The sequence below is a fragment of the Lipotes vexillifer genome, unplaced genomic scaffold (assembly GCF_000442215.2).
Source record: "Lipotes vexillifer unplaced genomic scaffold, Lipotes_vexillifer_v1.1 scaffold191, whole genome shotgun sequence".
NCBI lineage: Eukaryota > Metazoa > Chordata > Mammalia > Artiodactyla > Lipotidae > Lipotes > Lipotes vexillifer.
This window is the reverse complement of record NW_006785831.1, coordinates 327,243-353,716: the sequence shown is the minus strand read 5'-3', so window position 1 is coordinate 353,716 and position 26,474 is coordinate 327,243. Positions and strand designations below refer to the sequence as shown.

Genomic DNA, 26,474 nt, shown 5'->3' with positions numbered 1-26,474 from the left:
TTCCCTACCAAGTTCTTGAATACCATTTTCTTTAACTTGCTTACTTATCAAATAATCATTATCCAAAAGATGTAACTGTGTATCCGGCAAATTATCCTCTTGAGAACCATTTGACAGATCCCTGAGATTGAGTAAATCTATGTCTGAGATCTGAGAAACTGAATCAAGTGTACGCAATTCATCTATTTTTGCTTGCATTAATTTTATTTGTGAAACATTATTTGTGATGTTTCTTCTAGCAGTTTCTACCTCCTTTGACAATTTCATGATCCTCTCCTCCTGTTCTTGATTTATGCCTCTCTGCACATGTAATTCAGAAATTGCATTGTCATAATTCGACTGAATTTGTTGGGCCTCTACACTAAAACTACAACTCTTTTTTTCAGAAGAAGAGAGCTCCTGCTGCAAACTGACAATCTGTTTATTTAATTCTGCTTTTTCTTCCTTTTCATTTTTAAGTTCATTCTCAACAATGAGTAAACGTGTTTTCAGCTCTTCATTATTTTCTTGTAAAACTCTAATGTTTTCCTCATCTTCTGAAATGCTCTCTTGCATTTCTTCACTTTTCTTTTGGTTTTCAGTGATGGTTGGACTAACATGTGTAGGTCCTTTAAAAATAAAAAAAAATTATTATTAATCTAGCAAACCTCAATAAAAATCAAAAAGTTACCATATAAGCCAATATTCAAACATAGGAAACATATGAAAGCACATTTTTAATGAAAAACAGAAATAAGCTATTGAGTAAAAAAGAAAAATCAGGTTGCAAAACATACATAGCATACACCAATTTATGTAAAAATTGTAGTTCCATTAAGTCACAGCAGAAAAAGTTAGCAAAGGATGTGCAAGAAAATCCTGGTAACTACTTCTGAGTGGGATTACTAGTTACTTCTACTTTCTTTTTATAGCTTTTATGTTATTTAAATTGTCTACCACAAATCTTTATTATTACTATGAGATAGAAGGTAGGGAATTATACCCTAAGGCAGACTAAAGAACAGTCTTAAAGTACAATTCTACTATAGATCTACTAAATTAGTGATTTGCAAACTGAGTACCTGATACTTTCACAGGTGAAATTAGGAGAAAAATGGTTAAATTTATGTCAAGTCTAATGTAGCCCTACCCTTCACTAGCTGCATAACTGTCAATAAACTGGCTTGACCCCATGGCTGCTTCCTCAAATAGAAAATGGAAAATAATAGCAATAATACCACCTATCTCAGAGTTATTGTGAAGATCAAGATAATCAATGAGCTTAGAACACTGTGCTTGGGATATAGTTAGATATTATTAGAAACTGAAAATCTGTACAGAAGAGTTCAGCTTATTAAAAATAAATAAAAGTTGGTCTTTTTCAGGCTTAATATCTACATTTCTAAAATAAGGATATTTCTACCTGCCCTACTTACTACAGGATAGTGTTAAGAGGGCCAAATAAGTTAATATATAATGTATGTTAAAGCATTCTGTAAACGTTATATAAGTACAAGAACATAGTTGGTATAAACTATGTCCAGAGAAGATGCACTATTAGCTAAAACTTAATTCTTAATATTTGACAAATTAACTCATCTCACACAACTGTCCAGTATAAACTATGTTCAAATTTTTCTCACAGATTACATGATTAACTCTTGAAACATAATTCTCAATTCTCCAGATACACAAATTTATCTTTTTATGTCTTCATACAATTTCCATTGATATAATAACTGACCTGATGAGTGTCTCATAATCCTAGGAAAATTACTTCAAAACATATAAGAATCTGATTCTTTGGTTTTTAAATTTTTTTTCTGTTCTGTTTCACTTCATGGTTTGATGTTTATATGTGTGAACTTTATATACACAACTCTAATACAATTTTTATGTATTTTCTACACAATACTGTACTGATATAATCAACTCAACATGTCCTTTGACCTTCATTCACTCCCCCACTGGCGACTTATCTGTCAATTTTACCTATATTTTTATTTGGTAGTCTCACTAAGCACGTTGAGAATCAAATTCCTCATGCTTAAAGGCCCCAGATATAATATGAAATCCATAAGAGCAGAAGACAGTTATAAGGGAGAGATGGATTGAAATTCTCCCCACTAAGAAACCTGTTACTTTCAGTAGGTAACTGTCCAATGAATCTTTAAAAAGTGTATTTTATAGTTTTCTTTTTAGTGTGTGCCACCATATTATACTATACATCTGAGCACATTAGATTATACTGAAATAATATGTTTACTTGTCGCTCTCATTTACTAGATTCCAATAGTCTGCTTCCTGACAGCAGACTCTCTGTGTCTAATGCATCTTTATATACATGAACAATAATCCTAAATGAAGTTTTAAAAATATTTATTTGTTTTGGCTGTGCCAGGTCTTATTTGCAGCATGCAGGCTTCTTAGTTGCGGCATGTGGGGCTTCTTAGTTGCAGCATGCATGCAGGATCTAGTTCACTGACCAGGGATTGAACCCAGGCCCCCTGCATTGGGACTACAGTCTTACCCACTGGACCACCATGGAGGTCCCCGTAAATGAATTATTTTTGAAATTTAGCTACATAGCTTATGTTCTCCTTTTCTATCTCTAAGACATATCATTATATCAGAAAAACATAACTTTTGTCATCAGTAAACTATTCTGGTTCTAGATATGTGCAAATTTATAATCTAACATGCCTCAGTTATATTAACTGGGTTACTTTAGTGCAATTTTATGTTTTAAATTTTAAGCTGTTCTCTTTACAGCGCCTTTTTTATAACAGTGGTTCTCTAGTTTTAGAGAATTGGCAAAAGAGCTTATAATATAGATTCCTGAGAACAAATACCAAACATACTGACTTGATAAATCTGGAATGTATTGTACACGCAAACACTTTGAGGGTACATGCACACTACTCCAGGAATCTATTTTTCTAAATTTCTGGAAGACCTTGATAGTCACCCATGTAATAACATTTGGTATCTAAACATATCAGTTTGCTTCATTACTAAGCCCCTATATGGCAGCCCTACATGTAACCGTTCCATAAGAGATAAATGTCAAATCTCACATAGTAATGACATACAAGCCCTTAAGTTTTTCCTCCTGTCTGTGGCAGGCTCTCATGCAGCCTAGATGAGAGATGATAGAACCCTATGTAATGAATCTGTTCAATTAAGAAGGCATTTTCAAGATCATAAAAAGATATTTTAAATTAAATCTACTATCCTACATACAAATAGGTTTCTATCTTCCTATATGCTAATCACAGTTGACATTGTGAGAAAAATAAAGAAAAAGCACAAGCATTTATGAAAGGTCTTTCAGATACTATTATATAATGTGGGGGAAAAAACTTAAGTGTACAAGATTTTTAATCTTATGACCCCATTTGATAAATAAAAATCACAGCTCTCTCCCAGCACTACCCAGATAAAAAAGCTAGACAAGGACACTAGAAAAAAGAAAATTACAGGTCAATATCACTGATGAACATAGATGGAAACATCCTCAACAAAATATCAGCAAATCAAATTCAACAGCACATTAAAAGGATCATACACCATGATCAAGGGGGATTTATCCCAGGGATGCAAGGATAGTTCAACATATGCAAATCAGTAAATGTGATATACTCTATTAATAAAATGAAGAATAAAAATAAAGAACAAAAATCATATGATCATTAGCTGCAGAAAGAGTATTTAACAAAATTCAACATCCTTCATGATAAAAACTCTCAACAGACTGGAGAGGGAACATACCTCAACATAATAAAAGCCATATATGACAAACCCACAGCTAATGTCATCCTCAACCATGAAAACCTGAAAGCTTTTCCTCTAAGATCAAGAACAAAACAAGTATGTCCACTCTCACCATTTCTATTTAACATTAGTACTGGAAATCTGAGCCAGAGAATCAGGCAAGAAAAAGAAACAAACTGTATCCAGATCGGCAAGGAAGAAGTAAAACTGTCTGTTTACAGATGACAGAGTTTTATATTATAGAAAATCCTAAAGACTCCACCAGAAAACCTTTAGAATACAGAAATTCACTTAAGTTGGAGGATACAAAATCAATATACAAGAAACACTATACAAAACAAAAAACTGTACACTAACAACAAACTATCAGAAAGAGAAAATAAGAAAAAAAACCTATTTACAATAGCATAAAAACGAATAAAATATTTAGGAAAAACTTTAACCAAGGTGGTGAAAAACCTCTACACTGAAAACTATAAAACACTAGTGAAAGAAAATGAAAAAAGACATATAAGGAAAGATATTCCATGTTCATGGATTAGAAGAATTAATATTGTTAAAATGTCCATATTACCCAAAGTAATCTACAAGTTCAATTCAATACCTATCAAATTTCCAATGGCATTTTTCACAGAAATAGAACAGCAATCTAAAAATTCACATGGAACCACAAAAGACCCCGAATAGCAAAAGCAATCTTGAGAAAGAACAAGGTTGGAGGCATTACACTTTCTAATTTCAACTATACTATAAAGCTACAGTAATCAAAACAATATGGTACTGGCATAAAACCAAATTCATAGACCAATGAAATAGTTTCAAAAGCCCAAAATTAAACCCACACACATATGTCCAACTTATTTAACAAGAAAGCCAAGAATAGTCAATGGAAAAGGACAGTCTCTTCAATATTGTGTTGGGAAAACTGGATACCCACATGCAAAAGAATGAAATTGAACGCCTATCTTACTCCACTTATAAAAATTAACTCAAGGTCCTGCCCTCCACCCTGCATTTCTACATAGGATGGCTCGCTTCTCCCCATGCCCACCCCCAACATGCGATGGATGTCAAAGCAAGCCCTGGGGACTTCCCTGGAGGTCCAGTGATTAAGACTCCGAACTTCCACTGCAAGGGGTGCGGGTTCGATCCCTGGTCAGGGAAATAAGATCCCACATGCCGCCTGGCACGGCCAAAGAAATAAATGAATAAAAAATAAAGTTATAGTGATGAAACAGCCCTAGTGGTGCAAGGATGGGACGTATAGCTCTATGGTATAGAATAAAGGCTCAGAAACAGATATATGAGAACTTGATATGACAGAAAGTGGGGAAATTAAGGAGTTTTCAATAAATGGCATTAGGACAATTGCATATCCATGTGGGAAAAAGTAAATTAAAAAAAAAAAAAAGCAAAAATTAACTCAAAATGGATGAAGGACTTAAAACATAGCACCTGAAACCATAAAACTCCTAGAAGAAAACATAGGGGAAAAGCTCCTTGACACTGGACTATGCAACAGGTTTTAGATATTACACCAAAAGCTTGAGCATCAAAAGCAAAAAATAAATAAGTGAAACTATATCAAACTAAAAAGCTTCTACACAGCAAATGAATCAGTCAACAAAATGAAAAGGCAACCCGTGGAATGGGAGAAAATATTTGCAAACCATCTATCTGACAAGGGGTTAATATCCAAAATATATAGGGAACTCATACAACTCAACAGCCAAAAAACCAAACAATCCAATTAAAAACTGGGCAGGGGAACTAAACAGACACTTTTCCAAAGAAGACATACAAACAGTCAACAGGTACAGGAAAAGGTGTTCAACATCACTAATCATTAGGGAAATGCAAATCAAAACTACAGTGAGATATCACTTAACACTTGTTAGGATGTCTATTATCAAAAAGAGATAACAAATGCTGGCAAGGATGAGGGGAAAAGGGAATCTGCACATTGTTGATGGGAATATAAAGTAGTACAACCACTAGAAAAACAGTATAAAGGTTCCTCAAAAAATTAAATATAGAACTATCTTATGAGCTAACAATCCCACTTCTGAGTATATATCCAAAGGAAATGAAATTACTATCTCAAAGTTCATGCAAGTTCATGCTCTATGTTCATTGCAACATTTTTTACAATAGCCAGGACATGGAAACAACCTAAGTGTCCATGGATGGATGTATGGATTTTTTTAAATGTGAAATAAATATGTATACAATGGAATATTATTATTCAGCCTAAATAAAAAGGAAATCCTGCCATTTGCAATGACATGGATGAACCTGGAAGGCATTATGTGAAATAAGTGAAATAAGCCATACAGAGAAAGAAAAATATTGTATGGTATCAATACGAGGAGAAAAAAAGATCCAACTCATAGAAACAGAGAGCAGAACGGTGGTTGTCAGGGGATGAGGGGTGATGGAAATAGGGAGAGGAGGCTTGTAAAAAGGTATAATTTTTCAGTTTAAGATGAATAAGGTCATAGGATCTAAGTATAATACGGTGACTATAATTGATAACATTGTATTGTATAACTGAAATTTGCCTAGAGAGTATAACTTAACTGTTCTCACCAAAAAAGAAAAAAGAGGGGGAAAATAGGTGAATAAGTGAGGTGACAGATGTATTAATTAATGGTGATAAGGTGAGAAACTTTTCACAATGTATGTCAAATCATGTTAAACATTTTAAATATATTACAAAATTATTGGTCAATTGTACCTCAATAAGGCTGAGAAAAAAATCCCAGTCCTTTCAAGATACTGATGTCCTCAGTGAGAGTATCCCCTCACCCCCAAAATCACTATATAATCTGGAAATCTCACCTCCCTACTCCATCCAAGAATTTATCCAGTTTTACATTCAGTAGTATACATGTAAAAGCAAGTTTTATTTGTAAGTTTCCATTTTTCAAGTACAATCCATAGCCTTTTCCTTCACCGGATTGTTTAAATGCTCTTGGGCAGCAGTAATTATGTAATCCCATAACAGGATTCCAAGATCTCTTTAACAGACTAACTTTAAAAGCTCAATGGACAAGGTTTTATTACCTATAACTTACATTGTCTCTTCTGCCTCAAAAAGGATAGGAAAAACATGGCATTACCCCTGCTCTATAGCCTGCTTTCTGAAAAGCTGATGAGTTTATTTTTGATGATTTTCCTATGTTTGTACTTACATTTTCCTAATTTAGTTCCTTCAGTTTATTCTAAGGATTCCATCTACTCTGGAGACTTAGAGATTTACCCCTATATACGTTTACAACAAACTTGCCCATTTACTCTTATGAATTTTTAAAAATAATGTTCAACCAGTGCATTATTTTTATCAGATTGTCTCCTAACATCTTACAAAGCTGAGGCAAGTCATCCCAAAGTGGAATACCTGGCTTTTCCACTGATTCATACCTCTGTTCTACTTTCCCTTTAAGTAATTCTGAACTTATGATGTAATTTTCTCACCTATGACTCCATCAGTGGAAATGACTAATCCTTTTGCCCTTTAAGAAGACAAGTTATAAAGATGTCTGAACCCTTTATCAGGAGAGAAAGATGGGATCTAAGCAAGTTAAAAATGACAACAATCAGAAATTCAGAGCTCACAAATAAATCCTGAATATCCTGAGAAGAGATTTGAGTCATGCATACTATATGGATATAGTCCCTAAACGCTGAAGTGAATTACAGTAAGTGCAATAAAGCTTTTGTGATCAAGTAATGTTGTTCTCTTAATTTTACTGTATTTCAATAACTAGGATAGGACTTCCCTGGTGGTGCAGTGGTTAAGAATCCGCCTGCCAATGCAGGAGACACGGGTTCAAAGCCCTGGTCCAGGAAGATCCCATATGCCGCAGAGCAACTAAGCCCGTGTGCCACAACTACTGAAGCCTATGCGCCTAGACCCTGTGCTCCGCAACAAGAGAAGCCACCGCGATGAGAAGCCCACGCACCGCAACTAGAGAAAGCACGGGCACAGCGACAAAGACCCAATGCAGCCAAAAATAAATAAATAAATTTATTAAAAAAAATAATAACTAGGATAATTACATAAGGTACTTCAGATAATTTGTTTTGCACCTGATTTTCTTGTTCAGAAATTCATATTATTCTTTCAGAAATTTTTATGTTATATATCAAAAGATTCATAGAACATATTCAGAACAGCCTTGTCAGTGAGAAATTAAAGCATTAGTCTAGCGATAAAGATGAAATAGGTTTTACTGTATATAAACCTAATATAGGTTGACATAAAAAGTAAACATAAATAGAAAGATAATTACTTTAATTCAATATTTCTATCACATTCAACCTATACATATACTGCTTACCTATATGTTGTTACAAAAATTAGTTCTGGTTGAAAAGTTACAGGTAAGCAGGTTGTAGCATATCTCTGGTTTGTCTCCTTTATCACTATTCTGAAGGCTTATTTCTTGAACTGTTTACATGATTTATCAGCTTCCCAAAGTACAGATAAAGTGACCTCAAACAAGTAAATTCACTTTCATAGGGAAATGGCTTTGCATTCCCTTTAAGAACAGAAAACATACATTCAGTAAAACTATCAACCCCCTAATCCTATGCTAGTATTTATAGGAGTCACATATTTTGTTCTGGAGATTTTTTAGTAGCAGGTAGAGGGGAAGAAGGGTGGCTATAGCTACAATTTTCTTATGATCCTTTACGTAGTCCCTTTAGTCTCTAACAACAAATAATTGAGAAATAGCCACAGTGGTTACGAATTTAAGGAGGAAAAAAAAATACTTTATGTTACCTAAACTTCCTTAAATCTACCCACATCCAAATTATTTGTCACTAACAACTAGAGTTATTATATAATCACCTTCTTCATGAATGGGTTACCCTTAGGATTAGTCATACCACGTAGATCACTCGCTCTTGCCAACTTTCACTTCCACTTCCTAGTGATCTACTGTTCCTGCATTCTCAACTACCCTATATTCTCAACTACTCTGTGGCACTGATCAAGGTGAAAAACTAGAGGAACAGTGCTATGGAAATCATAACAAGGTTATACTCCCTGTAGCTAAGGCACCACTCCTTCAATGATAACAGAAGGTGACCATGCATATTAGTCTCAATCTATTAGCTCACACTTTATTGGATAAATATATCTAGCGCTATATTATCCTTTAAGTTATCTACTTTTGAAAACATTAATTTTACTGAGGTTCTATGAGGTGTTTATTATATTGTTGTATTACCCAATTGTTTTTATTCTTAACCTCAGGAGGCAGGTATATTTAACTTATTTTACTAATGACCAAAGAAAGACTTAATTTATCCATTTTTCTCAAGGTGAAGCCGCTAACTAGGTTTCTTTGGGGGTTTTTTTGGGTTCATAATTCATAATATATTATTACTCATAAATATTAATAACATTCTAAATCCATCTTTTAAAAAAATTTTATTGGGGTGTAGTTGCTTTACAATATTGTGTTAGTTTATACTGTACAGCAAAGTGAATCAGCTATATATATATATATATCCCCTCTTTTTTTGGATTTCCTTCTCATTTAGGTCACCACAGAGCACTGAGTAGAGTTCCCTGTGCTATACAGTAGGTTCTCATTAGTTATGTGTTTTATATATATAGTATCAGTAGTGTATATATGTCAATCCCAGTCTCCCAATTCATCCCACACACCCCCTTCCCCCTTGGTATCCATATGTTTGTTCTCTGAGTCTGTGTTTCTATTTCTGCTTTGTAAATAAGATCGTCTACAGCAATTTTTTCAGATTCCGCATATATGCATTAATATACGAGATTTGTTTTTCTCTTTCTGCTAATTAGGTTTCTAAAGCTAATGCACCTTCTCTTAGAAAGGCCTCACTCCCTGTATCAGACTGTAAAAGTTTTCCAAAAAACAGAATGAATAGCTTAGAGACAAGGTGAAAGCTGCCATGTTCTTCCATATAACCAGGGATGTATAGTATAGAGAAGCATGTGCCCACTTTTTTTTTAGTAATTTCATAGAAAACAAAACTTGACCACATTTGTCTTTAGTAATGTTTAGCTCAAAGTCTTACTGTCAAATGGCTTTTTCTTCAAATGAAAAAACAATGTGGAGAAATTTTGGCAGAAAATGTACTATAATCATGAAGATGAAAGTGATGACTTAACTACTATAGGCACAGAAGTAAAAGAATTATTGTCATTTTAAAGTGATAAAACCACAATATCTAAAAACATACTTATTAAAATAAAGGCAGCTTTAAATATACCCATCCTCTAGACAGTTTATAACATGTTAGTGTAAAACTTAGGGACATTTATATTTTCTCAGTTTTTTTTTCCTTAGATAAGTAAATTTCCTTCTCTTTACAACTCTTCTGTTTCCTGGTTTAGGAGTTAGCTTTCTTAAAAGCCTCCTGCTAGCGGCTGAAGAGTACCTTTCTTTGCCGGTGGTTCATCTTGTTGAAGTTCAATTTCATTTAATCTTTTTCTTCCTGAATAGGTTTTAGTTTTGCTGTCCTTAGACATTTCAATCATTTCATTACAAACCAATTTATTGTTTATTATTAAAGTAGATGTACCAGCATTGTCCTAAAGTAAAATAAATTAAAATTAGTTCACATATAGAAAGCTATAATACATTTAAGAACTATATAAATTATGATTCAATACTATATCATAAAAATTTTAGTTTCAAGTTTATTGAAACATTTTCTAAGTTATTTCTTAAATCTCACCCTAAAATAACCAATGACTCTAGGAAGTGAGCAATATTAACTAACTTGTACATTCACTAAGGACAAAAAAAAACTTAAGTGTGTAGCTTCACCCCGATACTAAAAACAAATTCATCTTTAGATTTTCTAAGGGAATCGGGTGGGTTAGAGACTTATTTGCAGATAACCACAGAACCCTAAAACACTTACCCTAAGTCATAAACAAAATGTGCTTTGAAAAGAAAAATATGAAAACACTATGACAAAATTTACTTTTATTCAAAATCTTGAGTAATCTTGAGTAACTGGAGAAACTCATCAATTGTTTTACAACCAAAGCTTCTCAAAGTAACAATGTCTTTGTTAGTTTGTTCACAAGTCGCAGAAAAGGTTCTAGCCTTAGCTTCTAGCTTATGTATATCAAACATACACAGTCTATACACTGCTTTAAAAGTGAACTCCTAGCACTACCTCCCATGACACCACCTTCAGAGCTCTGGTGGCAACATGCATCCGTAAGCCTACCCCTGGGCTGCCTACCCGAGGCCCACCTCTACCCACAGTCCTGTATATGAGTCGAGCAAACAGGATGTCTCTGGGCCCTTGTCCCCAGCGGGCTGGACAAGGGCTGCCCGCCAACCTGGCTCCATCAACCCTTCATGACCAAACGATAGCTGGCAAGCTCTGCTACCCAGTCCCTCTGCTACCTCCCACCCTACCATCTGTGCATTGACTACCTGTGGAAATGTGACCAAGTAGTGTGAAATGCATGTTTAGCAAATGTTAGGTACTGTATTTGAACCAATAAATGTGAATCCTTCTGCACGTGGAAACAAAAAAACAAACAAAAAAACAAAAAAAATGAGCTCCTAGTTTATCTAGATGATAAAAGCCATTTAGATTTTTATTTTTTAAGGCAAAGACTATGCCTCCCTAAAAGGACAGCAGAAGAAAAGGTACCCAGAAAGAGGAAGGGTGAAACCTTAGCAGTTAAGTGTATGTTTATAAAGTAATTAAAAGTATGGTAAAAGCAGAGATTTTTTTAAAAGCAGAGATTAATTAAATCCCTACATACTGGTAGCAATCCATTTTTGGGGGAAAAAAAAACTATATGAGAAAACAAAACATCATTTTACATCGTAAAATCAGCAAATGTTCTTAAGAGATATAGATAAAATGACTTTAAGTCAAAAAGTAATGCATTATTACAAAAAAAAAAAAAAGCAAAGTCTTTTCAGATATCCCTAAACAAAGGATATCATGAAGAACAACCTCCATGCTTTTTCACAATTAGTCCCTTGGTGTCGCTGATAAATGACAAAATCCTGGGGTAGAGGGATCAGACCTCTGACAAACTTTGAGTTTTCAAATAGACCATGACAATTTCAAATTGTCTCCTCTTCCACTCTCAGACCTATCATAATCACCTAGTCATTTTTTTCCTCCTTCAAATTATACAATCTTCACCAAGAAAATCCATCCTCCACAAATCTGAGTTATTCAAAGGATTGTTTTCTGCCTAGGGTATGCTTGGTAGGAAGGATGCTAAAGAACCATGCAAAACAAACTTTTAATCATTAAAAGAGTCTGCTTTCAAAACAACCTTTGGAACAGTGACCCTAGATCAACAGTTAATCAGCACCATGAGGTTAAGTTCTCTTAACCCTAGACAAGTTATTTGACACCTCCATAAAAATAAAAAATAACAGTATCTACATCATAAGATTGTTCTGAGATTTAAACAAGTAAATATATGTAAAGAACTTAAGAGTTCATAGTAAACGTTCTATAAAAATTGATATATATAAAAGTCTCAAAGAGCTACCAGCCAAGCTGGTTTTGTTTTGTTTTTGATGTAGGAGAGACATTATGGGGTACTACTGTACTTTCTACTTTACATAGTTTAATATAGCTGAATTTTTACAACTAGCAGCTATTTTTGTAACTAGAAAAAATAAAGGAAAAGGAAAAGATCACGAATTGTGTAAACAATAGCTGTAATGTCTTATACTAAGTACATTATTTTGGTTACATTTTTGAATACTGGGTATTAGATACCAAGATCTTGAATTATTTATATCTGATCATATCTTAAAATATTCAGCTCTTTAGAAGGACAAATGTAAGTTAAGAGAAGGTCAGGAAAAATATTGTTTCGAATTTTAAATTCACTTCACCTCTATGTATACCTGCAATTTCATATTTAGATCTATCAATGTCAAATTCATCTACAACCATTTAGAGTAATTATCTGATCTGAAGGTACAAAGTGCTAGAGATTTTCAGGATTCCAATGCTGCACACTGCTCAGGCCATATCCTAAATTTTAAAACACTCAGTAACTTCAGACAAAATAAACACCATTTAAATATATCTAACCAACACAATAAACCTAGTAAAAGAATGACATAGATCTGTATGTGCTGCCATAGAATTATCTCTAAGATGTCTTCTAAGGGAAGAAAGCAAGACACAGAACTACAATCCCATTTGTACAAATTTAAAAGTGTGCTTGTTTCACATATATACACACACACACAAATCTTTTCTGGAAAGACTAAAGAAACTTTTCAGAGGCCATCTTTGGAAAGAGGTATGAGGGTGAAGGCATTTATGCTCATCAATTTTTTTTATCATATTCATTTATTACTTTATTTTTAAAATAGATGTACCTAGTCATAATTCATGCTGCTTATTTTACTTAATTATTAATTTCCTTATCAAGACAAAATAAAACTTAAAAGTATTACCTTAATAGATTTCTCAAGCTCTTGAACCAATGAATTTAAATTAATTTCTGATTCTGAAAAAATAAGAATATTAAAAATGAATATCTAAGCACCTAAAAAAATATACCACTGAATAATCATGAAACATAAGCTGCTATAGTAGACGCTTTATTGTTATACTCAGGAAAAAGAATTTTCACAGCACTAGAAGCACACAAGCACTTAGCTACAAATTCTACCACCAGAGAGTAATGTTTCTGCAAAAGCCACGTTCAAAACTCAGGGTAAAAATGAAACACGTATGCTCAATAGTAAAAAATTTCTGGTATAATGTCAGAAAAGAATTAGCTGGTACCTTTCTGATACACTTCAGAATGAGACATCACTTACCTGTTATTTTCCACCCATCTTGTTTCACACAGAAAAGGGCAGAGTATTTCATCTAACACTTGAAACCAGATGTGACAAACAATCCATATATACATATATACATACACATACATATTTATTTATTTATATAAATATATATATATATAATATATAGTTATATATAAGTAAATATATAATATATATATAAACAAAATTTACAGCTTTACAATTTCCTATGAGATTTCTTAATTTGCTGATAAAGCTATACTTAGCTTTTGGGTTTTTTTGCGAAGCCCGTTTTCTAGTAATATTGGTCTAAAAGTAAAGAAAAGCAAAAAAATATTTGTACTAGTAAGTTACTATAAACTCATACAAATGGTAAAATATTAAATACATTACCGCCATCATTTTCTGGCCACTTGGTAAATAAGCTGCATAAATCTCATACTTACCAACTGTCTTTTTATGAATTTATAACATCTACATAGGGTTAAAATACATCCACTTACCATTTTCTCTCTTTTTTAACTCTTCCTGGGTTTTGGTTAATTCTTCTTTGGTTTTAGCTAATTCAGCTTTAACTTGATTAAACTTTAATTCTAAACAAGCAATAGCTTCCTGGGGGTCAGCAAGAGATGCAATACATAAGTGAGCAATTTCAGCCTGTTTCTTAATATCAGTGACATCATCTTGAAGAGAACCAATAATATCTTCAATTCCTACATAATTCTGTCCTTCCTAAAAATAGCAAAAACCACATACCTAATGTTAACAGTGGCTTTCACTATTTCAGTGTGGTATCATCTGATTGAGATAGTTTTAAAAATAACAGCAAAAAAATTCACAACTTTAAAATGTTTAAATACATTATATAGAACGACCTCCAATTATGAAAAAGTTGTGCTCCATTACTCATTTTCTGTTCTATGGAACATGAAACATTATGTGTCCCTGACATAGTTTGGGATTTGGTCTGAATTATGAAACTGGAAATTTGTTTCCTGCGCTACCCGAACAAAGCCTTTGAAGGCTCATTATATAACTGAAAGTATACCTGAAACATTATTTCTCCATAAAAACAATGTCATAAACTATGATAAGTCATTACAGAACAATTACAATTACCTAGTTCAGGTATACCTAGTTCAGGTATACTGACCCTTTAGGTCTCTCAGCCATTTAAAATTCTTTAAGTTTAAGACAAATCTGAGAGGGGTATCCCATAATCAGACAAAAAGGTATCTACCTACAATCAACACAATGACTCAATCAACACCAAACTGAGATATAAATGTAACAGATATATATTTTTATAAGTTCAATAGCTATATTTAAACTATTTGTGCTTACATTCTTAAAGCATGCTTAATTATAATAAAGCTACATATTAAGTTTTTTGTTTTATTTCTGAAGTATATTAATATTTCTCATCATTGATGTGGCATACTAAATCCTGGTACCTAAACCTCATGGATTTAATATTTCAGTTAACATACTTCAGTTTCAGCTTTCATGGCACGATCTTCATTGTTTGGTTCTTCTTGAGTGTCACATTTACCAATCAAATCCTTGAAGATAGCCAAACGACATTCAGCATTTTCTTCTAATATCTCTCGTTCCTGAAGGAGAGTTTCCCTTCATAACAGGAATTAATCCCATTAAGAAACAGAAAAAGCACTACTTCGTGCTTTTATTTTAAATTTCTAAGATTAAGTACATTATAAATTAAAAGTCAGTTTAAATAATCATTCATGTATAATTCACAATCACCATGGGGATTAGTAACAGCTATTTTCAAGCCTGCATGAAGGTCAGAATTCAGAAGTCACCTAATATAAAATAAAAAGCCAAAAAAAAAAAAATTTAAACAAGTAAATAAAATTCTCAATTTTTACCAGGACATGAACGAAAAAACTTACTTAAAGTCAGCTTCCCGTTGAGCCAAATACTGAGTAAACTCCTGCGTAACTTCTTCACGGATTTTAAATTCCAATGTTAACTTTTCTTTTCTTTCATTTATTAGTTTTTTTTTCAAGTCTTCTATTAAATCCAAAAGTTTCTAAAATATAAATATTAAAATTCTAATTAAAAAAACAAATATATTCCAAGAGAAAGACTGTCCAAGTGTTCAAAAATAAAACTTTTTTCATTTAGATTGTAATTATGCACCCTTTTATTAGAGATGATATTTTCACTGAAAATTATGTATTTGCAGAGATTCACTAATCTGAAAAATCAAGTACGCCTCTCCATGTTTCAGAAACAGATATACAGTAATTCAAATGTATCACTGTCTAGCTACACAAAGAAAGAAGAGAAAATAAAATATGAGCATCTATTATCTACCAGAAACTACTTTGGGGAGTTCATATTTTATTTCATTTAATCCACACAACCCTCTGTAAGCTTGGTAGCAGCATCCACATTTCTTAGGTGGAGAAAGTAAAGACGAGGTCTGTGGTACATGCTTAAGTTTGAGTTTAAAATTAGTCTGTCAAAACATAAAGTTGAAGTATTATATGGAGTACTTACTAAGAACCCCCAAACACGTTCCAAAATGACAAAGACAATGTTACATAACTTAACCTATTGGGGACTTCCCTGGTGGTGCAGTGATTAAGAATCTGCCTGCCAATGCTGGGGGCACGGGTTCGAGCCCTGGTCCGGGAAGATCCCACATGGCGCAGAACAACTAAGCCCATGCGCCACAACTTCTGAGCCTGCACTCTAGAGCCCGTGAGCCACAACTACTGAGCCTGCGCTCTAGAGCCCGCGAGCCACAACTACTGAGGTCGTGCGCCTAGAGCCCGTGCTCTGCAACAAGTGAAGCCACCGCAATGAGAAGCCCTCGCACAGCAACTAGAGAAAGCCCGCGCACAGCAACAAAGACCCAACACAGCCAAAAATAAATAAATAAATAAATAATAAATTTTAAAACTTATCCTATTGGGCTTTTATAACTATTCAAATGTGAGCAACAACTCTGTCTTTGAAAGCACATACATAATTAATCACGTAATGCAGACAATGAACAATAAGGCAATTACAACTTGACATCATAGCCAGTATAGATATGTAATAAATTGTAGCATTCAAGAAAAAAGCCTAATATTCTTTTTCAAGGCTTTTGATTAAAGTTTCTCAATAATAAATTAATAAACTCTCTCAAAGTTACAGATCTTTCAGGTTTTTGATTTTGTATTTGAAAATATTTCCATAGATATCCTGACTTTGAAATTCTGCTTCTAAGAACTTATACTGAGGAATTAATTATATAATAGGACCCAGCGTTTTGGCTGTAAGAATGGTCACTGTGTTTTTTGTAACAGTGAGTGGTTGTATGTAAATAAAGAAAAAGTGAAGCCCAGCTCAACAAAGAGATGGTACCATCATACAGTAAACTACTGTAATGAATTATGATGACATATTTATAATTCATACTTTTCACAATTTATTTTTAAGTGAAGAAAATTAGGTTACAATATTATAATGTATAGTAAAAACCTACTAACGTGAGCAGTAGAGATTTATATTTAATTATTTTCCTCTTTTTCTTTTTCTAGATTCCACCAAGATTATATAATACTTTTATAAATTTAAATAACCACAGACTTTCCCACTGTTTAAAATAATAAATAATAACTACGGAAGAAGAAATGTGGGAGACTTAGAGAAATCTGCATGAATGTGGGAAACCTTGGAAAACTGGTTTCTTTCAATAATTCTCAACAACAATTAGTTTTCTATCATTGTTAGCATCTGATAAAGTTTTTGGTAAAAAAAATTCTGGTTGGTTAGCCTAGTTAAATGAATTGTAAGGGTAAATATGCTAACATCAATATATTTCATAATGATCTTTAATACAATCCTCTGATTAAAATGCTAATAATGTAAAGCATGCAAAGTCTAAAATCATTTTCATTTTTAAAAATATCAGAAAAAACCTCGATTAAATTTTAAAGTACCTAGTCATAAAATAAATAAATAAAAATAAAGTACCTAGTCAACATTATAAGATATGCATTTACACTATATAATCCTTTATAAACTACATTATTTTTCCCTAATAAATTCTGAAATTCTACTAACATTTTAAGTTTAATGGATATTCTATATAAATTTCAGTTTTGAGAAGATGAATAAAACCTAAAATAGGACTATTAACGGCTCATTTTGTCACTGAGGGAAGTACTACATTACAGAGATCCAAGGTAAACAAGGTCCGATCACATAGTAACCAGATTAACTGAGACTAGTGGCATCTGAAGCTTTCATTTTCATTTCCAAACAACACAGGCACAACTATAGCTTTCAGGGACACTGAAATAAACTATTAAAATGATAGTATTTAACTCAATACATCATCCAACTACTTAGACTTCTACAGTCCAAAAGAGTACTATGATGTCAGATGTGGCAATACCACTGAAGCACATCCATGAGCACAGGATTACTAGTGTTCCTGTGACGCTGGTAAGAATACTCTATGTATACATATGTAATAGTTATGACCAGTTAACGAGGGGAACTGGTACTGTGGACATGATCTACATTTCAGGATTAATAATAACTTAAATATATGTGTGAATTGTATTGGGACAGAGGATAAAAGAACCGCCACTGGGCTTCCCTGGTGGCACAGTGGTTAAGAATCTGCCTGCCAAGGCAGGGGACAGCGGTTCAAGCCCGGATCCGGGAAGAGCCCACATGCCACAGAGCAACTAAGCCCCGTGCGCCACAACTACTGAGCCTGCGCTCTAGAGCCTGTGAGCCATAACTACTGAGCCCGCGCGCCTAGAGTCCATGCTCCACAACAAGAGAAGCTACCGCAATAAGCCCACACACCACAACTAAGAGTAGCCCCCGCTCACCGCAACTAAAGAAAGCCCGCGTGCAGCAACCAAGACAAAACGCAGCCAAAAATTAATTAATTAATTTAAAAAAAAAAAGAACCGCCATTAAATCTTATTTGTTTACCATAAATATGACAACCAAATAATTTTTGTTTTTGAATAAATAGGATCATCAGTACTGGGCAGATATTTTGCACAATTGTACTTAAGATTGCAAAGTAAAAGTTTGGTGGAGTATGCTAAAATCACTGCGTGAAAGGATACTGGGGAACAAGATATTCACATGGTGTCAAAGCATCTTCACAGATGATACGCTTTTACGATGAAGAGAGATCTAAACACAAAACCTTAACCAAATGAGCAAAAATTAGCATGACCAAAAACGGGGAAATCAGACATTAGCTGCCTCCTGATGTGATGTAATGGGAAATTCACAACTTCATCTATATAATAGGCTTACCTAAAGTGTTAAACCTGAATCAGGAAATAATAAGACAGATCCAGACTGGAGATATTCTACAAGACAACTAACCACAATTTTTCAAAAACATCTACACTAGATTAGAGATTAACTAAAGAAACATGATAATCAAAAGCAATGTATTAACTTTGGTTGTAGATCAATAACAAAGTGGCTATAAAGGAAATACTGACCACTGGATAAATCTCAATATGGACAATATAACATTACGTTATTGTATCAATGTGAAATTGCTTAGGTATGAAAATGGTCTTTTGATCATGAGGAAAATGTCCACGTTCTTGGGAAACATGCTGAAGTAGTTATTTGTAAGGTGTCATTATGTCTGCATCTTGTTTTCAAATGATACACCAAAAAGATGTGTATTCACACACTCACAGAAAGAGAATTAAAGTAAATACGATAAAATGTTAACAACTGGCAAATTCAGGTGAAGTACAAATGTGTATTCATTGTATTATTCTTTCTGTGGATGTGAAAATTTTCAAAACATGAAGATGAAAGACAAAATTAGCGTATTGTTAAAAAAATGAGAGAAACAGCCTTAAGAATTATTAACCCTAACTTCAGAATAATAAATAAGCCAACTTTAGAAGTGTGAGTTCTTAATACATACTCTCTTCTCATGGCTACTGAAAGCCTTATCATCCTCTAATGTTTTATCTAGATCTTCATCAGTAAATTCACTTTCCACGTTTTGCTTTTCTTCAGCTTTTTCTAGATCCTCAACCAAATCTTCATCTTCCACGACGTCTTCTAGACTACTTTCCCATGAAATTGTGGATCTCTTTTCATTTAGTATTTTATTATCTGAACTATTAATATCTAGTGATACAGCTTGAGAAGATTTGGCAGGTCCAAATGATTTCTCTTGAGAGGAATTTAAAGTGTCTGGAACACAAACCTGTTAAAATATTCAATGTAACTTTTAAAACAGAAAAGGCAAGAACTGTCCACACAAAACAAAAATTTTATAAATTTAAGTCAAATGACAACTTGAGAATTAAAAAACAAAAACAATGCAAACAAACATGCAAGAAGGAATTAGCATCCTTAAATAAATATTTGATAAGAAAAAAGCTAATTACACATGTATACTACAGATAAATTTACTTTCCTGGGTTAAGTTCTTAGTATCAATACTATTCCTAGCAGGGGGTTTCCTGATTAGCCACTAAATGAACCAGATGGACAGCAGAGCTGACAATTTGCTGCAAGAATTACTCGAAATTTGTAATGGGTAAGTTTATTTATTACTGAGGTCATTTTACTCTTAAGCAGGGGTTACTTTCAATATTTTTCCTATGTCCTACTACTTGATCAAGTATTACATTTTAAATTTTCAGTTATTTTCTAGGTTTAGAGCTAGTGCAAAATGTATTAACTACTCCAAGAAAAAAATAATTAATACTCTAATGATAAGAAGCTTAATAAATTGTGTAGAAATTTAATTATATTTACTTTTTGTGCAATGGCTGAGAACTTCAACACATTGAGTGTCTCATCGTAGGCAAGAAAACATTGGCTGATGTTGACAATCATACATATTTTCCCTTTACCATTGAAAAAACTCTGAAAATAGTGGGTCAGTTTACTTTCCCGGAAAGGCACATGCTGTTGAAACCTACGGAAAAATTTTTCAAAAAACTGTAAGTTAAAACATATATCATGAAGTCAGTATGCTGATAAATTTTACAAAGAAATAATATTGCTATCATGGACTTAAATTCTAGGTTAATAATTAGTTCCACCCATAATAATCATTTTCTGTTTATTCATGTTGTTTTCTTTAAATACTACTACTAGTTATAATAGTAATTCTAATACTAGGCAAAATGTAAAGAAAGTCACATTGAATTGGGTTGTGTTTTCTAGTGTAGGCCAATTACGCAATATATACACCTTAACTAGAAATGGTATAGGCTGATTCATAATTGATGCAGAAATCTATCACATCTAGAAAAACAGAATGCATTAATAAGAATAATGTGGTTTTAGATGCTAAACCAGCATCATGAGAAGCTTACTATCCAAGATGTCTGTTGATATATATTTGCTATGGAAAATACTGTGTTTACTTGATGAGCCACTGGCATTGACTGACATTTTTTTTTTATTTCTATCATTTTTTTAATCCAAGATTTCTAAGTAATTTTAATTACAATCCATATATAGTCACAAGAAGCAAGTTAAAAACAAGAGAACTTTCTAAAACCAGCAAAGCTGAAGGTCTAAATATTGTAATACTTAATATGCTAATAACATGTTCAGCAACTCTTACTTTGACTTTTCACTGTTCTTCAAAACATTGATACACTTTCCCAGAGTCAATAAAGAAGTGTTGATGTTCCCAGTCTCTCTTAACCTTTCACCTTCATTCTGTGTCTTCATGCTTCGTTCTGAACCAGCAAGATCACATAAAGACAATCTAAAAAAAAAAAAAAAAAAACTTTAAAAAATCCTTCAAAACAAAACAATTCAGAATAATTAATTTAAAGAATGCTTAACTTACTCACTGACTCGCATTACACGAGGCATTTCCGATTCTTCAATCTGTAATACTCTAATAGTGAATATGCTGTGACTAAAAGAAGTAAACAAAGATCAAATATTATCGTTCACTTTTAATTTCTGCATTCTAAATAGGAGACAAGCATCTAAATCAACATCTGTTTATATCCTAATACTAGCCATAGCTCCAGCGCTGCATTCTCCAACTAGCTGTCGGATATTTCAAATCGGTGCTCCACTGTCACCTACATACCACCCAACTACCTAAAACCAAATATCTTATCTTTCTTGCACTTAGCCCCAAATCCTTCAAACCTACTCCTCTTTTTATTTCTATTAACGAAATCATTTATAATAAAGTCTCAATTTGCTTGCAAAGATATTACTAGCTAAAATGGTATTATTTACAGCTAATCTACTTTGAATATATACCTAAAGCAAAGTATACATTTGGCCTAAATACAGGCTTATCTGGATTATATATTACCTTCACTCCACACATGGGGGACAGGGCTCTTTCCCCCTTAAGAGAAAACCTGTTTTAAGTATAAACTTAAACTTATTTGTCTCTCATCCACCAATCCCTGCCATCAAAAACATCCTTGCTTTTTCTTTAGCTATACAAAAACATATATCATACATATATGATATCTGATATGTATATCACATATCATATATGATACATGATATGTATATCATATATCATAAACATTAAAAACAAAATCCTTCCTTAGCCCTTTGAGATTTTGGCGCAACTCAGTATGCATACAGTGTCTGTGTTCATGGGGTAAGTAGGAAAAAGAGAAAAGTCCACCATTACAGGTAACTAAAATACTGAGCTTAGATATTCACATACAGAAAGAGTAAAAATACCTCAGACTGAGTGTAAATTAGTAAATCTTACATTAGAACAAGAAACAGTCCTGATAATCTTATGTGTTTAGTGCTCTTCAATTTACAGAATGTTTTTATGCCTATGAATTCATTTAATATATCAGAGAACCTACTGTCCACTTTAATCTTAAATTAGTTGTGTTTAAATAAGCACACCTCAGCTTTACACCACAGGGTTTACTCCTTACCTTCTACTGGAAGCATTGTTCAGTTTTGTGAAAGCAACACTCTGGTGCTTTATTCCTAGCTTTAAAAGTCTATATGCTTCTTTGGAATCAGATACTTGAACCCACTGTAGACCTTTAAAAAATAAAGAGGACACATAAATTTATAAAAACACAGCATTTGCAGTACAATGTAATCTCTTTGAAGATATGTGATCTCTTTCCCAAAGACATATAATAAAAAGACATATAATAAAATCTTTCTTTTAATAACACGCCCTATGGTATAGTCAACTCAGCTATTCCATACTCCATTAGAAAAGAATTACACAAGGGACTTCCCTGGTGGTGTAGTGGTTAAGAATCCGCCTTCCAATGCAGGGGACGTGGTTTTGATCTCTGGTTGGGGGACTCAGACCCCACATGCCATGGGGCAACTAAGCCCGCACGCTCTAGAGCCCACGCGCCACAACTAGAGAGAAGCCCACGCTCTGCAATGAAGATCCTGCATGCCGCAACTAAGACCCAATGCAGCCAAATAAATAAATATAAAAAAAGAAGTATGCAAGAAGAGGATATTATAATGATTTTCCAGTATTTAAGTAGTACAAACACAGAAACTAAATATTCTTCCACAGAATCTGTCAAAGGGAAAATTAAAAATAGGTAAGATTCCTTAGAATTAGACATCCAGAAAAGAAAAAAAATACATTACAGATTAAACCTAGAAAATTACCTAGCTATGAGACATCATAGACTGCAATTCATTTGTGAGTCATGAAGTCAAATTTATTGAGTCACAACTAGCATTTTGTAAAAATGAAGTACAATACAGAAAACAACAAAGTGCATTCCTTGTAGTAAGGGTAAGTATAATTAATGAAACTTTTCAATTGTATATATGTATATATATACATATGCAGGTACAGGATCATGATGTTATTAATATGTATTTCCTACTGTGGGGTAGTGATTTTTAAAAGGTTGGAAAAACAGCACTATGGAACAGAAACATTTATTGATACATGGCTCCGAAGTCTGAATACTGTTACAAAGCAGCAGAATAATGTGAATACCCACATACACAGCTTTTCCCATCCCCTAAAATCCAATCAATAATACTCTAGCAAATACAACATTAAACTAGACCCCTTTACCTTCAAGTTTAATTAACATGCCAAAACATACTTTCAAAGCACAAACTATTATCTTGATGTTAATAATCAGTATACAGGACCTCCCTGGTGGTGAAGTGGTTAAGAATCCGCCTGCCAATGCAGGGGATACGGGTTCGAGCCCTAGTCTGGGAAGATCCCACATGCCGCAGAGCAACTAAGCCCGAGCGCCACAACTACTGAGCCTGTGCTCTACAGCCCACGAGCCACAACTACTGAGCCCATGTGCCACAACTACGGAAGCCCACGTGCCTAGAGCCTGTGCTCTGCAACAAGAGAAGCCACCGCAATGAGAAACCGGTGCACTGCAAAGAAGAGCAGCCCCTGCTCGCTACAACTAGAGAAAGCTCATGCACAGCAACGAAGACCCAATGCGGCCAAAAATAAATAGATAAAAAATAATTAGTATAAAAATTTTCAATTTCCAGTCTGCTTTCCTATAACAAAGCCTAGAAAGAAATTTCAGAGCAATAAAGTAAAAAATACTCATTAGTATACCTTTTATAAAAGAATAGCCCTTTACATCTTGGGAAAGGCGTAGCATCTTTCTCTTTTGGAATTTAGATGAGACAGGAACAAACAAATCATAAATACATTCATTGTAAATCTCAAAGAAAGAAACCCACACAGAAAATTTTATATTATTATCCATATTCAAGCTCGTGTGTTCACAGCCTCTCATGGACTCTTCAAACTCTGGGATATTCAAAGAGTTTGTTAAACTTCCTACAGAAAATAAAAAAGATAATCACAAAATTAAATGAGACAATAGGATAGATCAAGACTCCTGGACTTGAAAAACTAAGTATCCTTAATCTTTTGACCAGCAATGTTAAAAACGTTTTGGACCAAAGCAGATATAAATATTTGTATTAACCAAAATCCGCTTATCTTTCTTTTCTTTTCTGCAAATACGCTAATAAATGTAAAAATAATTTTACGTAAAAATTAAACATAAAGGACAAAGGAAAAATAGTGTCTCTCTCGAAACAACATGAAAGTTAACCAGTGAAAAGGACTTATTTATTAAGGCAAAATAAAACTTTACAATGACTGATATTTCATATAGTTATGTACCATTTTCCAAGTATTACTGTTAAAGAAATTAAATCACCAGAAGTGATTCAAAAATTAAAAGCTTTTCAAATAATGAACATTTTAAAAGTAAATGAGAAAGGAAACCTTACCATAAAGAGTATCATAACTGTCATTATGTATAACAACCTGAAAAAGATTTTTTTTTGAAAGTTAAAAAACATTGTTAGTTAAGATTAAATAACCAGTTTATTAATTACCTATCCAAGTAAGTCACCTGCCTTTCATCTACTCAATTCAACGACCTCTATTAATTTCCTTCCTCGTGAAATAATACATTCTAATAATAGGAAATTTGGGAAACTACAGAAAATATTGAAAAGAATATCATCATATATAATCACTGCCACTCAGAGGCAATTACTAGTAAAATTTCAATATATTCCCTTCTATATTTTTCCCCACACTTATTCCATTGTAAGCTTTTTCTCTCTATAATTAAAACTTATTTGTACACATTTGGTGGCTGCCTAACTGAAGAGATGTGATGTGAAATGACTTAACTAAATAATACTAAGATAAACATCTTAATATATTATTTGTTTCTTCTGTAATTTAATTGTTTCCTTAGGCTATATACCTAAATCTGAATTGGTGGACGAAAATATGAACTTGTTTTAAAGTTCTCACTCTTAGTATAGTATTGCCAAATTGCTTTGGAGAGACACATTTTACAATCAATATATGAAAGTGAAAGTGTGTATCTCACATCGTACACCTGAAACTTCTATAATATTGTACATCGACTATACCTCAATAAAAAGAACTTTTAAAAAAAGTGCATATCTCAAGTTTTTAAAATTTTAATAATTTCATAGGCAAAACAATATTTTGTTTTAACCAGGTAACTTGTTAGGGTAAGTTTTTTTCATTATTAATGACTTTAATTTCCTCTATGAATTATCCATGCAGTTATCCACCAATCTCCATAAATTTTGTTAAAATACTCACTATTTTACTTGCAGAGACCATAATCATGGATTCTGAACTTTGCTCTCCACTGAGCAACAATATTTTATTACCTTGAAACACTGATTTCTAAATTACTTTAAGAAGAAAATCTCCATCAGTGTTTTGAATATATTTATAAAGACTGTTAATAGTTTTTAACAATTTTAAATAGATAAATGTCTGAAAGCATAACACAAAATCCACAAGGCAAAGAAGGAATAAATAGACCAGTATACTTTATAAAAAAAAGTTTAATAAAAAACTATGAAAAAGAAGAAAGAAAAGAGGAAAAAACATAACCTAACAGATAAGACACATGAATTAAGGTAGTAAGAGATTTACGACATGTTAAATGAAAGAGTAAGTTACAGAATGTCTGTATAATAAAATCTCATTTTTGTTAAAAAAGAAAAAGACCATATCCTACATATAGAGAAAAAGATATGAAGATATATGCAACTATATATGACTATGTTTCTGTGTGTGTATATATAGACACATACAGAAAGCTCTGTACATAGATTTTTTTGTGTGTACAGAGAGAAAAAGATCAAAAAGGGTATGTTCATATCTGCTAATATTGGTTTTCTCTTCAGGAATGGAATTATAGGAAATTTTCACTTTTATTTTTCACATCCTCTTGTTTAGCTTTTGCGTATACATATTAATTTTACAATTAAAAAAAAGAATTTTAAAAAATCATTATATAGAAAGTTGCTGTTTCTACAGCAACCAAGAAAGATTTAAGAACCATTTACATTTGTATTGTTTAAACATTTCTGCTGTTTGTA

The 26,474-nt window shown here is 33.0% G+C and overlaps 1 protein-coding gene across 1 annotated transcript in view; it reads right to left on the bottom strand.

The window, feature by feature from the left end:
• The window catches only part of KIF20B (kinesin family member 20B), a 71,594-nt gene that overhangs the window by 33,801 nt on the left and 11,319 nt on the right, over positions 1-26,474 (bottom strand). Inside the window, 14 exon segments of the mRNA XM_007458150.1 lie at positions 3-608; positions 10,183-10,336; positions 11,013-11,116; positions 13,199-13,264; positions 14,069-14,297; positions 15,056-15,194; positions 15,479-15,618; positions 19,510-19,797; positions 20,355-20,517; positions 21,175-21,321; positions 21,406-21,477; positions 22,487-22,598; positions 24,136-24,363; positions 24,825-24,861. Of these exon segments, the coding sequence (XP_007458212.1) occupies positions 3-608; positions 10,183-10,336; positions 11,013-11,116; positions 13,199-13,264; positions 14,069-14,297; positions 15,056-15,194; positions 15,479-15,618; positions 19,510-19,797; positions 20,355-20,517; positions 21,175-21,321; positions 21,406-21,477; positions 22,487-22,598; positions 24,136-24,363; positions 24,825-24,861 (2,485 nt within the window).